Source organism: Myotis myotis, unplaced genomic scaffold (genome assembly GCF_014108235.1).
Source record: "Myotis myotis isolate mMyoMyo1 unplaced genomic scaffold, mMyoMyo1.p scaffold_m19_p_14, whole genome shotgun sequence".
NCBI classification, from domain to species: Eukaryota; Metazoa; Chordata; class Mammalia; order Chiroptera; family Vespertilionidae; genus Myotis; species Myotis myotis.
The window spans coordinates 20,471,926-20,486,942 of NW_023416318.1; the positions used below are offsets into that span (position 1 = coordinate 20,471,926).

Here is a 15,017-nt window from a genome sequence, read left to right on the forward strand (position 1 = left end):
AAGAATCAGGGTGTGAGCTCTATGTTCAGAGACCTTAAACTCTACCACTCTGATGATTGACCAGGCTTTCAAAAACATTCCCGCCTTCCCAGTCTTTGGTCCAAGACTGGTCTTGCTTTCCGTGGGCACAAGTCTGAGCATTTTTGGCTGTCTTCTCGGTGGTGCAGTATGGACAAGGTTAAGAAACTCTGGAGCCAGACTACCTGGTTCAAATCTTGACCATACCACTTATCTGTGATGTGATCTTAGATAAGTTACTTATCCCCTCTCTGTATTACCTGCCTTATAAATAAAATAGAGATAATGTCACTGTCTATCTCATAATGTTAACCTATCTCATAGTGTTAACACATATGAAATGTTTAGAATAATGCCTCTCATGTTAATGTGGGCTATGGTGATGATGATGAAATCATTAGTCAGTTCTATTTCTAAAAAAGCTGTCATGTGACACTTCTCCCCTCACTTTTTTTTAAAACCACTTCCCATTTCAATATTTGCAGCTTTTAGTCTGTGATGACCCATCGATCTTAAAATGAACGCTAGTTTTGTCACAGTTCCAGCTTAGATTTGCTTATATAATGAATTTGCGTTAGAGTCAAATATTTCCTCCCTCCTTTCCCTTTCATAGAGTTTAATTATCAAATAAATGAAGAAAGTAGATAGACCTTTCACCATAAGTTGTGACCAGGGTGGTGGTGGGGGAGAGGGGGGATTCCTCCAAATCATGCTCTGCGTTTGGCTTTCCCGTGGGATGGTGGTTAAGATCTGGCCTTGACACTGGAAACAAGTAGCTCCGCCATTTAAATTGTGACCTTGAGAAAAGTACTTAACCTTTCTGAAGCTTGGTGGTTTGTTTTTGTTTGTTTTTTTTAATACCTATCTCACCGGGTAAAATAAAATGAAATAATGTACGCACAAATTTTAGCTTAGTGCCTGGCATGTAAGTGCTCAATAAAAGGTGTTTGTCATTATTATTGGAATCTTTAGGAGAGATTGGAAATAGAGGTGGGATGATGATTATCCTTTCGGATTCTCCTGTAAATTGTTTAAGAAAAATTGGGTTTCTACCGAAGGGCAGGAATGGAAGTATTAGGACTATTATTTCTCTGAATTTTTTTTTTCTTTATCTGCTTTCTGAAGGTTTTAATTTTTCATCCTCTGGAAGAGAAGATGTAGATGTGAGGACATTAGGAAATGGTAAGATTGCAACAGCATCACTCGACTAGAACTAACTTTCAGACTATCACTATAGTTTACTATAGTCACTGACTCAAAACCAAAGTGGGTGGAGCCCAGAGCTCCTCTCCAAGTGAGAAAGCTTTGTGGATTATGGAGCTATGTTTATAAAGTATATAATTGTTATGTTTTAACTGGAGTCATTTCTTCAGAGGCCATTTTTATTGCATGCCTGTAGGTTACAAGGGACTTTTATGTGCATTCAGCAGGAGGTGCCTGATTTTCCCCCAAAAGTTTGATTGTTAATTGTTCCATTTAATAACATCTCAGCAGGACAAGAACAGTTTTTAAAATGCACATCTTCGTTGAAAAAGTGACTCTGCTCTTTTAGCCTTCATTTCTGGTTTTTCGTTGTTTCATTACAAGAAAAATGAGAGCTATTTGAGATTTATAGATCCTTCCTCTCATAGAATCACAGCTCCTCTGTTTCACGAGAGGATTAAGCTAGGAGGATGGATTTCAGCGAGGCTTACCTGGACATGGCTGCATGTGACAGCATGACACCAGTGTAACCAAGTCCGTTAGTGGTCGTTTAGATTTTATTTTGTAATTAACACAGGCTTGCCTGTGGACCTTTGGGAAAGCAGTCACTTTCACATATTGCCTGCACTGGGGTTTAGCAGCCCCCCAAAGCCCCTTAATTCTTTTCACACATTCTCCCCTCCCCAGATGTAGCTAAACTTTCAGTCCTCTAGAGCTCACCTCATGTTTTCACACCTCCTAACCCTCTTGCACTCGCCCAAATGTTAACTCCATCCACACATTTCTGTTTCATGGCGGGGTGTGTGCTGCAGGAAGGCCCTTTGCAATTGAGCTGGTGAATCCTCATAGAGTACATTTCACTTCACAAGAAATTAAGGAACTTCAGCAGGTAAACCACTTCATGGCATGGAAATCGTCCTGTTTGTGCCACTCTGTAATTGACCTGGAGCTGCTAATTGTTTTTCTTTTTCTGCTACTATAGAAAATTAATAGCTCGTCTAACAAAATCCAAGTCCGTGACTTGCAGCTTGTCACAAGGTAAGGGTAGGCTCACTGGAGGTCATTTCAAAAGGGAAGTTTCATATCCAGAATATATGAAGAACTCTTACAAACCAGTAATAAGAAAACAACCCAACTAACGATAGGGAGATGAGTAAGGGGACATTTCTCTGAAGAGGATATATGAATAAACCAATGAATGCATTTAAAAAATGCTTAATGGCATGAATTATTCGGGAAAATTTAAATAAAAACCATGAGATCCAACTTCACTCATTAGGATGTTTGTAATAAAAATGATGGAAAATAACAAGCGTTGACAAGAATGTGGAGGAATTAGAACCCTCATGGTATTGTAAGTGCAGCCAGTGTAGAGACAGTTTGGTGGTTTCCCCAAAGGTTAACATATGACCCAGCAATTCTACTTCCAAGAGGAATGAAAATGTACATCCACACAAAAAAACCTACATGAATGTTCACAGTAATGCTCATAATTGCAGAAAAAGTAGAAACAACCCGAATGTCCATGGATAAACAACATGTGTTATATTCAACCATACAATGGAATATTACCAGTGATAAAAAGGAATGAAGTACTAATACATGCTACAACATGGATGAACCTCAAACACGTTATGAGGTGCAAGGAGCCAGACACCAAACACCACATGTTGTATGATTCCATTTTATAGGAATTTCGTGCACCAGGCCTCTAGTTTTATATATTCAGACAAATGTTTGCTTGCTTGCTTTATTTATTTATCTATCTATCTATCTATCTATCTATCTATCTATATATTTATTTTAGAGAGGCAATAGGACATATGAAAGAAGGTGAAGAAGAAAAGACCAAGACCTATAGTGCCTTAATATGGACAAATAAAGCAATACGGAAGGAAGACATTGAATTTCTAAATGACATGAAGGTAGCTAAATGCCCTGATTCTTCTTATTTTATTTTTCTACTGCCTATAAAAGAGTCCTTTGTCTTCTAGTTTATTACCAGCAAGTCATAGAGCATGGGCATTGGGGACTGTGAGACCTGGTTTCAACTCCTGGCTCTGCCATTTACTAGTTGAATGACTGGGCAATCCATCTAACCTGTCTGAGAGGCAGTCTTGCTAGTGATGAAGAGCCTGCCTCTGAGGACAGATGCATGGGTATATACCCTGGATCTGCATTTCTTAATTGTGTGACTTTGGACAAGTTACTTAGCCTCTTCAATTTCTCCATCTATAAAATTAGAATTAAATGAGTTTAGCCCCAAAAGTCATGTAGAACGGTATCTGACACATAGAAAACACTCAGCAATGCTACTATTGTATTTGGCCTCCCGTACAAAAGAAACATAAACTGCATAAAACATGTTATAGATAAATAGGACAGCATAATGTGTAGAGCACTTTTTTTTTTTTTTTTGCCCCATGCTAGATTTTCCTTCACGTGAGCATGTCATTATAAAGGGTCTGCCAGTTCATTTGAATATTTCTTCCCATCCGCCCCCACCTCTTCCTATAAAGATAGTTTACTTTCACACACAAGAAATGAGAATAAATGGGCACAAACATGTTCATATGTAGTTATCAGAACATTATTTACATGGGCAATATTTTGTAATAATCTGGATGACCTGCTAGAGGGGATTGGTTTAATCTTACGGCTTATCTGTATGCGGGACTGTTACTAGCCAGCTGTTAGAAGTTATGTGGTAGATGAGTATTTGTTGACAAAATTGGAAATGAGCCTGACAAATGGTAAGGGGAAGAGAGCACACACACTGAGTGTCTGTACACATATGCATGACTATGTAGAAAACAAATCGGCAAAAGATTTCTTGAGTAGGATTTATACTTATGAAAAATACAAACCCCCAATAGAGAAAAAAAGACAAAGGATACGAACCAGCAGCTGAAAAAAAGAGCAACTCCAGATGGTCAGGAACCATTCAACAAGATGTTCCACCTCCTCACTGAAGTGACAATGAGGCCATCACTGTACTCCTCTGAGACGCATAGCACCTGTTGGTTGGAGCAGAGGGCGGGCTTGTGGCATACATTCAGTAGAAATGTAAAGCGTTCCAGCCTTTTTGGGAAAACAATGTGGCAGTGACTGTAAAAATTAAAAATACACTGGTCTCCCACCCAGCACATCTACTATAGGCAGTCTGTCCTGAAGAAATAAAACCCCAGGGCACACAGATATGTGCATCAAGGATATTTGTTCAAAGTGGCAAAAAATCAACAGTAACAAAACTGGAAACAAAATGAATTTCCTTTAAGAAGGAAATGGTAGAACAAGTTGGAATATGATACAGCCATTTAAAAAAACTAAAATAGAAAAAAGATAAAGGGAGGTCTACATCTATGACTTGTAGGAACACCCATGGCATGGTGAGAAAAAAAAGTGAAATGCAAAATAATGTTTATAGTCTGAGTGTTTTGGTGGAAACGCACCTGCTTATAGAAGTTGATCTATACAATCAGGTAGACTAAATCACCCCCAGTTCTCAGGTCCTGTGATTCTGTGTGTAAGGCCTTTTGGCTTTTGGCCCTGTTATCTGGGCCTTCAGGATGATAGTTGTACTATAGATAGATATCTTTAAGGTTGCAAAACAAATTGTTAAACCTCTGTTTCATGCCATGTGTACAAGTCATTGAGAATGCTGTGGGGAAAGTAAACTCATTTGAAAAATAGATCTAGAGTTTGGAGGTAGCTGTAAAGCTAATTCAGAAATATTGCTGAAAGGTAATTTTTATAGGTACAGCCTAAATAGTTAAAGGATCTGTTTTAATGATCCACAGCCCAAGTGGACTATTGGGACCAGAGACTATATGACTTCTGATAATTTTTTAAGTGTTAGAGTTAAAATAGTTTTCAAGTATTCCTACTGGTATAAAAAATATAAAAACTGAGGTATTGCCCCATTCTGAGAAAAAGCCACTTCAGATTTATTACTCTTCTCCTTTTTTTTTTTAAGGGCAACCTACTTCCAAGGAGGAAAAATCATTTGTGTGTGTTTATGTGTGTTTCTGAACATTCAGCAGTCTGGGGACATCAGCGTGTAATGTTAGAGTAGCTGATTGGTTTCCTTCTGCTGCTAAAAACAGACCAAAAATGACACATGAGTGTGTGTTGATCTGAGTATTATTGTAGAGGTATTTCCATTGACTGGCTCATGGGTCAAAGCCCTGGGAGTGATGGAAGTTATGGAAATGGCGATGAATATTCATTAAGTAGTTGCTCATTTAAAGGTACTCTAAAGTAGAGGCCACATCGTTACAGATTCCTTAAAAGTTCTGCCTTGTCGTTCTTTTGGTCTTACTGGCCAGAGAACAAAACTGGAAACAAAATGAATTTCCTTTAATAAGGAAATGGTAGAACAAGTTGGAATATGATCTAACTATTTAAAAAAACACAAAAATAGAAAAAAGATAAAGGTAGGTCGACGTCTATGACTTGCAAGAACAAACCTTATGAAGTCAGCTTATCTTGTCAGAACAAAGTGCTATTAACATAAAAGAATTATTGAATCTTCAAGCCCATGACTTAGTCACAGGGATGTAAAGTATAGGAAACAGAGTCAATAATATTGTGATAACTGTGTATGGTGCCAGGTGAGCACTCGACTTACCAGGGGAACCACTTCATAAGTTATATAAATCTCTAACCACTGCACTGTGCACCTGACACGAATATAAGATTGAATGGCAACTGTAATTGAAAAAAGTAAAATTGAAAAAAAGCCCTATGAGTTAGGAGGGGCCATTGACTCCTTGCTCTGATAAAAGCAGTCACACAACTTCAAGTGCAGTTGTTGTCAGAACTTGTTCTTTCTTTCTTGGTGGAGAACTTGATGGGGATGGGGGTGGGAGGACCAGACCAAAATATTTCTTAGTGTGGCTTCAGGCACTCACTGATCATGCAAATTAGAAAGGAGTTGTTCCAACAAGAAATGGAAGAGGACTCAAAGTTCTTATGAACCTACATTTCTGGTTATATCCAATATCTATTTTTAAAACTTGAAATTAGTTTGCTTTTTATAATACTAACCCCTGTTTCTTCATTTATATCTTGTGACATAAAAGGAATTCTCTAATTTTGAGGAAAACAAGCCTGTGTCCCTAAACAAATCTGAATTGTAAAAAGACATGCAGTATTGTTATTCTCAAGTAACTTGACCGGGCCAACAAATAGTAAGAGGTCCTGGTTTATTGCACACTCTTGTCATTATTATGTGGAAACACCACTCTAAAATTATGATTCAACTGCTGATTTTTCAGATGTGTCCTTTCTTATAACCAAAAAATAACCCTGAGGAGGTGTACGGTTCTACCTAACACATGCACACTGCCTGTACACACAGGGAGGCCAAAGTCCCGCCTTCGAAAACTGCCATTTCTCACCCCAGCCTGAATTCCCCACTATTAGGTTATTTTGTTGGGTTAGGGGAAAAGCAGTAAGAATATGTCTTCTAAAAGAGCTGTTAATGTAAAGGGCGGGTTCCTAATCCTATATAATAAAATCTTAATATGCAAAGTGTCCTGTCATCCAGTTATCCATTCAACCAATCAAAGTGTAATATGCTAATGATATGCTAAGGCCGCCCAACCACTCGCTATGACGTGCACTGACCACCAGGGGGCAGATGCCCCAACCGGTAGGTTAGCTTGCTGTTGGGATCTGGCTGATCAGGCAAGCGAGACGGGCTGGACACACCTTGGAGCCCTCCCATGGTCCCTCCCTGGCTGGCCAACCTCCCATGTCCCTCCCCAGCCCCAATCATGCACCGGTGAGGTCCCTCGGCCTGGCCTACGCCCTCTCACAATCCGGGCTGAGTGACTTCCGCCCCCCGTCCCCCCGCCCGAGTGCATGAATTTTATGCACCAGGCCTCTAGTGGTTAAATATTAGAGCAAAAGGGACTTTGGGGAACATTGACATCAAAGCCTTTTCTGGGGCACTGGGGCCCAGAAAGTAAGTATGGACGAGGCTATGAGAAGTCCCACAGAGCGTGAGCCTTTACCATACAGTTTATTACGGTATTAGTTAGTTTCTACCATGACAGTGATAGGTGGGGTCCTCTAGAGAAAACATGTGTGGTGAGCCACAGAGGACAAAGGAGGTGCTAACAGGAGCTTCAGTGGGCAGCAAAGCTGACTCCATAGTTGTGTATCACATCCTCCTTAGGACTTAAAGATCGACCAGAAGACACCTCTGCGGGTCCTGCACCGGAGGCCCCTGGCTGTAAGAAATCGCATCATTCACTCCATGGAGACATGCTATGTGGATGAGCATCATTTCCGCCTCCAGCTAAAGACTCAGGCTGGAACGTATCCTTTCACCTTCTGCACAGCAGTGACCTAACCCCAACCCTAGTAGAAGAGTTCGTGCTGCCCTAGAAAATAGGTTCAAAGGATCTAGGAGGATAGGCAAAGGGTTAGGTTGGAGAAGATTTTTTGTTTTGTCTTGTTTGAGTGTTTTTCCCTCATTAAATTTATATTTTTCAAAATGCCATTTTAAACCATGAGGCAGCAGCCAGTTCAAAGTGATCTTTAAAATATGTAGTGTTGCCAAAACCGGTTTGGCTCAGTGGATAGAGCGTCGGCCTGCGGACTGAAAGGTCCCATGTTCGATTCCAGTCAAGGGCATGTACCTGGGTTGCCGGCACATCCCCAGTGGGGGATGTGCAGGAGGCAGCTGATCGATGTTTCTCTCTCATCGATGTTTCTGACTCTCTATCTCTCTCCCTTCCTCTCTGTAAAAAATCAATAAAATATATTTAAAAAAATATATGTAGTGTCTCACACAATGGTGAGCACATAGTAAGTACTCAGGAAACCCGTTGATTCCTTGGCTGTCTTTACACATTTTGCCAGTCACATGTTCATGACCACATTTGGGTCCTTTCAACCTTTCTGAGCACGTGCCCAGATGATTAAACACTGAGAGTAGATGGGAGTGGCCCCACTTTACAGAATGGTCTTTATTGGCTGCTGGCCCAGAACAAGAGACCAGTCCAAGGCTGATCGCCTGTCCATAGCCTACCCTGCCTTGCATGGTTTGGTATCAGGTCTGACTTGCTGGTTATAAAATATTAGAGAACCTAAAAAAAATAAAATAAAATAAAATTAGAGAGCTGCTGTTGTCTTAGCTTTAGTTTACTTTTCAAAGGTGCTCCTAGTTTTTGTTTGTTTGTTTGTTTTTTAATGTATTTTATTGATTTTTTACAGAGAGGAAAGGAGAGGGATAGAGTTAGAAACATCCATCAGCTGCCTCCTGCACACTCCCTTACTGGGGATGTGCCCGCAACCCTGGTACATGCCCTTGACCGGAATCGAACCTGGGACCCTTGAGTCCGCAGGCTGCCGCTCTATCCACTGAGCCAAACCGGTTAGGGCAGTGCTCCTAGTTTTTATTTGTTTCTTGGTTTTATATTATTTTGTGATCTACTAGCATGAAATGACAAAATGCCATCTAACTAGTATAAGATTAATGATATGCTTATGGATATAAGAGGGAAAATGTTAATTTTTAATCACCAAATAGCATTTGTACTATGCTGCTGTAATTAGTCTGCCTCTCCTTCCCCACCAACCTCCTCACCCCTCTGTCTCCCCTATCCCGCCCTAGGAGTGACCAGGGTTTCCCCCTCAAAAACAGGCATAGGTTACTTCTAAAATCTCCTAAGATTTTACTATTTAGAACAAGGGGTGGTGTATTCAGTGGGCAGATCTTTGTATCTCTGTTGTTTGGAACACATCTGCCCATTATACATGGCATGTGGATGGGATTTCAAAGAAATCACAGGTTCTTAAAAAAAAAAAAAAATCCTTTCTACCTAATCCTAGCTTTAGTTTTGTGTGCTAGGGAGAAACGCAGTGGTATTTTGGAGAAGCTAAGATCTTTTTAATCTCATTAGATGTTTTTAGAACTAGCCGTGTACATGTAACTTAAGGCATTAGCCAAGACAGCTGGCACAGCTGTAGATACCATGTGGTTATACTCAGAAATATATGTTTTTCACAGATACTGCTCAGTACACGGAACGAGTTCATTTGACTTACACCTCACCCCTCAGGGTATGATTAAGAACCATTCTGGACCTTATAATTGATTTTGGGTCATCTACCTCATCAATGCTACTCAGAAGTGGCATTCTCTAAAGAAAGTGAGAGAAAAAGAATGATAGTTGTTAACTAATTATGAGTTTAGCAAAGAAGACAGTCACACATCTTATGCTTGAGTCAAAACATTTGGTAAAACTTGAGTGAATAAACTTTCAGAAAGTGAGGGGGATACATCAGCATATTATGCTGTTATTTTTTTTTAAATTATTATTCATCATCTGAGAACAAACTTATTTTTTCTATTCAAATCATATTAAATTTTCTACCAAGTGCTGGTTTATGGACGACAACATAATGGTGAATGAATTTTTACTGAATGCTGGCAAAAACATATCTTTCAGATAAAGATTGTCAAGGTTGTAGTAGTCCTGTGTAAGGGATGTTAATATAATCTTATTAATAACTAATTCTAGGATTAGTCACTGACTTCAAAATTTGAAGACTTCTGAGTAAAACACAAAGTTGCCCCAGTAAAAAAAGAGAGAATTTACTTAATCCTTTTGCTTACCATGTTTGCAAAACAACTAGAATTTAGGTCCTCTGGTAATCCTTTTGAAGGGCCTTCATCAAGACTAAATTGTCTTATTGTCCCTCCCCTCCCATTGCCATTGTGTCACTGGATCACATTACAAGGAAAGCCGTCTCTGAGGTGACTCTTGTGACTCTTGTGACTCTGGAAACCTATCACATGGCAGATACCGGCTGCCATTATTGAAAAATGGGACAAGAAAGTTGTCAAAATGGAAGTTGTGGCGAAGAAACAATAGCTGAGATTTTAAAAAAAAAACAAAAAAACTATATATATATATATATATATATATATATATATATATATATATATATATGGCATTTATCTACAGCTGATTGTGAAAACCCATACCCAAACCTTGATACTTGGAGATGAGCTAAAGAAAAAAGAAAATGATGACTCTTGGCAAGTTTGATGTAAACACAAGTTGTAGGTCCTGATGTTGGCTGCTAGGCAGGTAGGATCCAGTTTGTATAGCCTAATTTCTGAGACACACATCACAAGTCACAGCTCAGAAATAACCTCTTTTGTAACATTTCTACTTTTATTATTTCTCTTTCATCTATCAAATCTCACCAAACAATGGGTACTGCGTGGCTATCCTATTTTTTTCCTTAAACAAACCCCAGCTACATTAAAGAGTTTGTACACGGAGACTTCGGGAGAACCAAGCCGAACATTGGCTCTCTGATGAATGTGACTGCAGACATTCTTGAGCTGGACGTTGAGGTAAACCATTTTATTGTGGAAATGCCCATTTTCACCTTGAATTCAAAGTTATGCTTTTTTGGCATTAAGCCAAATAGTACTGCTTACCTTAAGAGGTGTTTGAAAATGATCAAAATCTCACGATAGCTTTATATTGCAGGGAGGGTCTATCTTGGAATTTTTATGTCTTTAAAAAACCCCACAAGGTCTCATTTATCCCCCTTGCAAAAATATATAGCTAACTTATTAATTGTTCTTTACATATGGCATGAGATCTAAACCCTTAAACCAAGCAAAGAAATGAAGTTGCCTTTCATATGTCCTTTGGACTCTATAGTTCATTCCCATACCAGTTTTGTCTTTTAAAGAATTTAAGGTAAACTACTGAGAAATGTATGTTCAGGACAGGGGTAGAAAATGGATTGAGCCGATGGTTATTAATAAAAGCAGTTCTATAAGGGACCACTATGCTGTGGTCCAAATTCTCCACTCTTATAATCTGAATTGAAACAAGGTTAAATTTGTAAGTAATTAGAAAAATGGACAGACTGGATCTTTCAGGAAGTTCTCCATCAATATTTTTCTTATTTGAGCAGCAGTAGGTATTGAGTCACAAGTTGTGCTCCTTGACGAATATCCCATTAGGAATACAGCCCCTTCCCACCCCCACAACAAACATTTTAGGAGATGCTAACGTTTCGTACTTGGGAATTGTACCCATTATAAAAGGTGGGTAGAGTTGCCCAGTGTGAGAGCAGCTATGGCAATCAAGTGAGCCCTGGAACACTATTACCTCACCAGCAGGCCTCTTGAGTGCTTTCAGATGGGATCTCATACAGCTCAGCCAGTGACAGCATCTTCAAGGTTGCAGGGAGCCTCCTCGGGGAAACACCGTCATTCAGTCATTCTGATGAAGAAAATCCCATTCTGTTAAAGAAAATCCCAGTTGCATTGTCTTCTTTGCCTTACTTCTCAGGACAGTTTCAGAGTGTCAAAAGAGCCACAGGCCAGTGTTTCTCAGCCCTGATTGTTCAATAGACTCACCTGTAGAGCTTTTCAACATTACAACATACTTACCCCTCCTCCACCCCCACCCCTCCCGCCCCACTGCCCACAACACTACAAGATTGTGAGCAGTGTTTTCTGGGTATATGGCTATAGTCTCAAACAGAATCCAATTATTTCCCTGAGATTTATAGAAGAGCACACACACATATGCAATTGTTATTTGGGGTCTTCTAATATTTTCTGCGTACGGTATATGAAGTGACTCATAGATTAATTCGAAAATCATTTTTAGCAAATTAGTTCAAGTTTCAAAGTTTAAGTCTCAAACAACACAGGTACAGTGGATTTTTTAAAAGAAACTTTCCCCTAAATTAAGCCCTCTAGGGTAGTGAAGACAAGGTGCAATATCGTACTTCTAAGGCTGGAATGTGGCACAGAATAGTCTGGTACTATAATTTCATTATGACCTGAAGCTCAAGGTTTTGTTTTAGAAGAGCCAGACCAGGGTGGGTAGAAATATGGGAACATGAAAATGACCAGAAGAATAAAAGTGGCTGAAACTTCTTAGGGAAAGTTGGTGTTGCCACCTGAACTTGTTTGTTACTTACCCATAAATAACATTAAAATTTTTTAATGTACTCTAGTCTCTTTTATCAGTCAAAAGGCACAATTAATAACCAGCTGAGTAACAGAATGCTCAATAAATTTAGCAACAGACTGCAGGCCCACGAACCCCAGGTCCCAGAGGGTTTGAGAGTGTTAAATTGCATTCATTGACTCTTTTCTTCAAATGCAGTTTCTTCTGTTATAGTATACTAGAGGCCTGGTGCACGGATTCATACACATTGAAAGGAAATTAATTAGAAGGTGGCCGGCAAAGTGGGACTGGGCAAGACAGGCTGGACATGCCCTGAAGCCAATTGCCCGTAGTCCCTCCCTGGCCAGCCACACCTGGGGTGGTGCTGGGGCTCAAAGGGTGTCTGTGGAGTGAGCAGTTCCCTCCAGCAGGTGGGGCCCCTTGGCCTGGCCTGCGAGGATTGGGTCAAAATCGGCAGTCCAACATCCCAAGGGGTCCCAGAGTGCAAGAGGGCACTTGACAGCTCCTGCGTTGAACATCTGTCCCCTGGTACTTAATGTGTGTCACAGCTACTGGCTGGTTGGCTGGTTGGCTGTTTGCTTAGCCTTTTATATATATAGACTAGAGGCCTGGTGCACGAAATTCGTGCACGGGGGTGGGGTGTCCCTCAGCCCAGCCTGCACGCTCTCCAATCCGGGACCCCTCAGGGGATGTCCTCCGGGATCGGGCCTCAACTGGCAGTCAGACATCCCTCTCACAATCCAGGACCACTGGCTCCTAACTGCTCACCTGCCTGCTGGCCTGATCCCCCTAACTGCTCCCCCCTGCCAGCCTGATCCCCCCTAACCGCCTCTGCCTCAGCCCCTCCACCATGGCTTTGTCCGGAAGGACGCCCGGAAGGTCATCCAGAAGATGTCCGGTCTAGTTAGCATATTACCCTTTTATTAGTATAGATTAGAAGTCTTAACTTACACAGCATTACCAGCAATTGCTTCCTAGAACAGGAATATATTTTAATGACTTGTTTTCTTCCTTCCAGTCTGTAGATGTTGACTGGCCCCCTGCTCTGGATGACTAGCTTTCAAGTTTGGAAACGGAGTAGGGTTTTTGTGGCCCAACGTGGATGTCCATTCAGCATACATTGTGAAACGGCTGTTTACCCACCATAAGGGTGTCTTGGCAACTGTTTGGATCATGTTGATCTATTTATTTTTAAACTTGTAACATCTCAGGATCCATATACAGTATGTGTAGAATGTGTGCTACATTGTTCTAAAGATGTCTTATGATTTTTCTTGTTCCCTCGCCAACCCCCACAAGTCCAACTATGAATTATGAAACCATTCCCTATATTCATTCTTCCATTTAGAGAGGTGCACAAACAGGATACATTCTCTGATAATCTTAAGAAGCTGTAATTTCTTTCAGCAAAACTTCCCTTCACAAGAGAATTACCACCTTTAAAATCATGTTCTAAATTTTTAAAACAATGTTGATAAGTTGTCTATATTTATGCAGCACAGTATCTTATAATAAGATACCAAATGCAAATCTGAGACCATTAATATTTTTCCCAGTAAGCTTCTAGCAAGCTATTACCAATAGAAGTACTCTTGGTGTGATTTGTCACAAATGCTAATGACTTCAAGTTACTCATTGACAATCTAAAATTGTCAATGCCTTTCCTGGAGAGGGAAAGTAAAACCTTAGGAATCGAGGTAAGAGACTTTAATAAATCTTTTAAAGAAGGAGACACAAGTGCCTTCAATAACTTCATTGCCAGGGATAAGATTTTGAAAAATTGAGATTGCCCAAAAAAGGTGATACTATTCTAGCGGGCTTCAATATATTATCTAACCTCAAACATCCTTATCAGGTAGACAGGATATTATCATCTCCATGTTATAAATATGAAAACCAAAGATAGCAGTTAAATGATTTATCTAAATTGTTAGTTACTTCCATGTCTAAGACCAAACTTACGTTTCCTGGTCTGTAGGCCCTTTCTAATAAACCTTATTATTGAGCACATACTGTGTGAAGGAGGCAGTTGAGGATGTCATTTTAATGCACATAACCATGAAAACTGACTTTTAGAATTTAGATTCAAGGAGCTTATCCCAAAATAGCCCAAGTATATTTCATAGTATCTCATGATTACCATTTGCTAGTAAGTTAATCATCAGTACTATGAAGAGGAAAAAACAAACAAAACCTAGAGAAAACGGTTGAGTCATTAAGAGAAAACTTTCAGAAAGGAGTCTCATTAAAATTTTACGCTTCAGTGTCATTTCCATCATCCTGACTCAACCCTCTGAGCTTCAGAACACATGTGACTTGGATAGTATTAGATTACCCAGTTTCCTATCTCTCCAATATAATTCAGATACTAAGATGTATTATTTTAAAAAATTGTTTTAAAATATTTTTTTTATTGATTTCAGAGAGGGAGAGGGAGAGAGATAGAAACATCTTCTCCCCCCCCCCCCCAATCCCCCCTTACTGGGTATAGAGCCCGAAATCCCAGCACATGACCAGGAATTAAACCTCAACCTGCTGGTTCATAGCTCGACTCTCACCCACTGAGCAACACCAGCCTGACAAGATGTATTATTCACTTCAGAAATCAGGAAAATGGTTTTTTCATGAAATTTCATTATGTGAATAACAGCAAGTAATTTTTTTTCACTATTTTCAATAAGCCAGAAAATGAGAAAGGGATAATAGAAATAAACTTTTGATAAAAAGGTAAGACCTTTTGTGTGAATGTTTCTCAGTTTCTGGGGAAATTTTGCTACAAAAAGACATTTAAATAATGTGGGGAGCTAGTCTTTTGCATGTTTTTGGCTT

At 39.8% G+C, this 15,017-nt stretch overlaps 1 protein-coding gene across 11 annotated transcripts in view; it reads left to right on the forward strand.

The window, feature by feature from the left end:
* PUS10 (pseudouridine synthase 10) overlaps positions 1-14,622 on the forward strand; it is a 56,419-nt gene extending 41,797 nt beyond the window's left edge. For all 11 annotated transcript variants that reach the window (XM_036334452.1, XM_036334457.1, XM_036334455.1 and 8 more), the window contains 7 exons: positions 1,144-1,200; positions 2,034-2,110; positions 2,204-2,259; positions 3,029-3,146; positions 7,406-7,548; positions 10,504-10,603; positions 13,207-14,622. In XM_036334452.1, coding sequence (XP_036190345.1) covers positions 1,144-1,200; positions 2,034-2,110; positions 2,204-2,259; positions 3,029-3,146; positions 7,406-7,548; positions 10,504-10,603; positions 13,207-13,245 — 590 coding nt within the window. In that variant the 3' untranslated portion in view covers positions 13,246-14,622. The remainder of the gene's footprint in view (positions 1-1,143; positions 1,201-2,033; positions 2,111-2,203; positions 2,260-3,028; positions 3,147-7,405; positions 7,549-10,503; positions 10,604-13,206) is intronic.
* Positions 14,623-15,017: the final 395 nt, after the last annotated feature.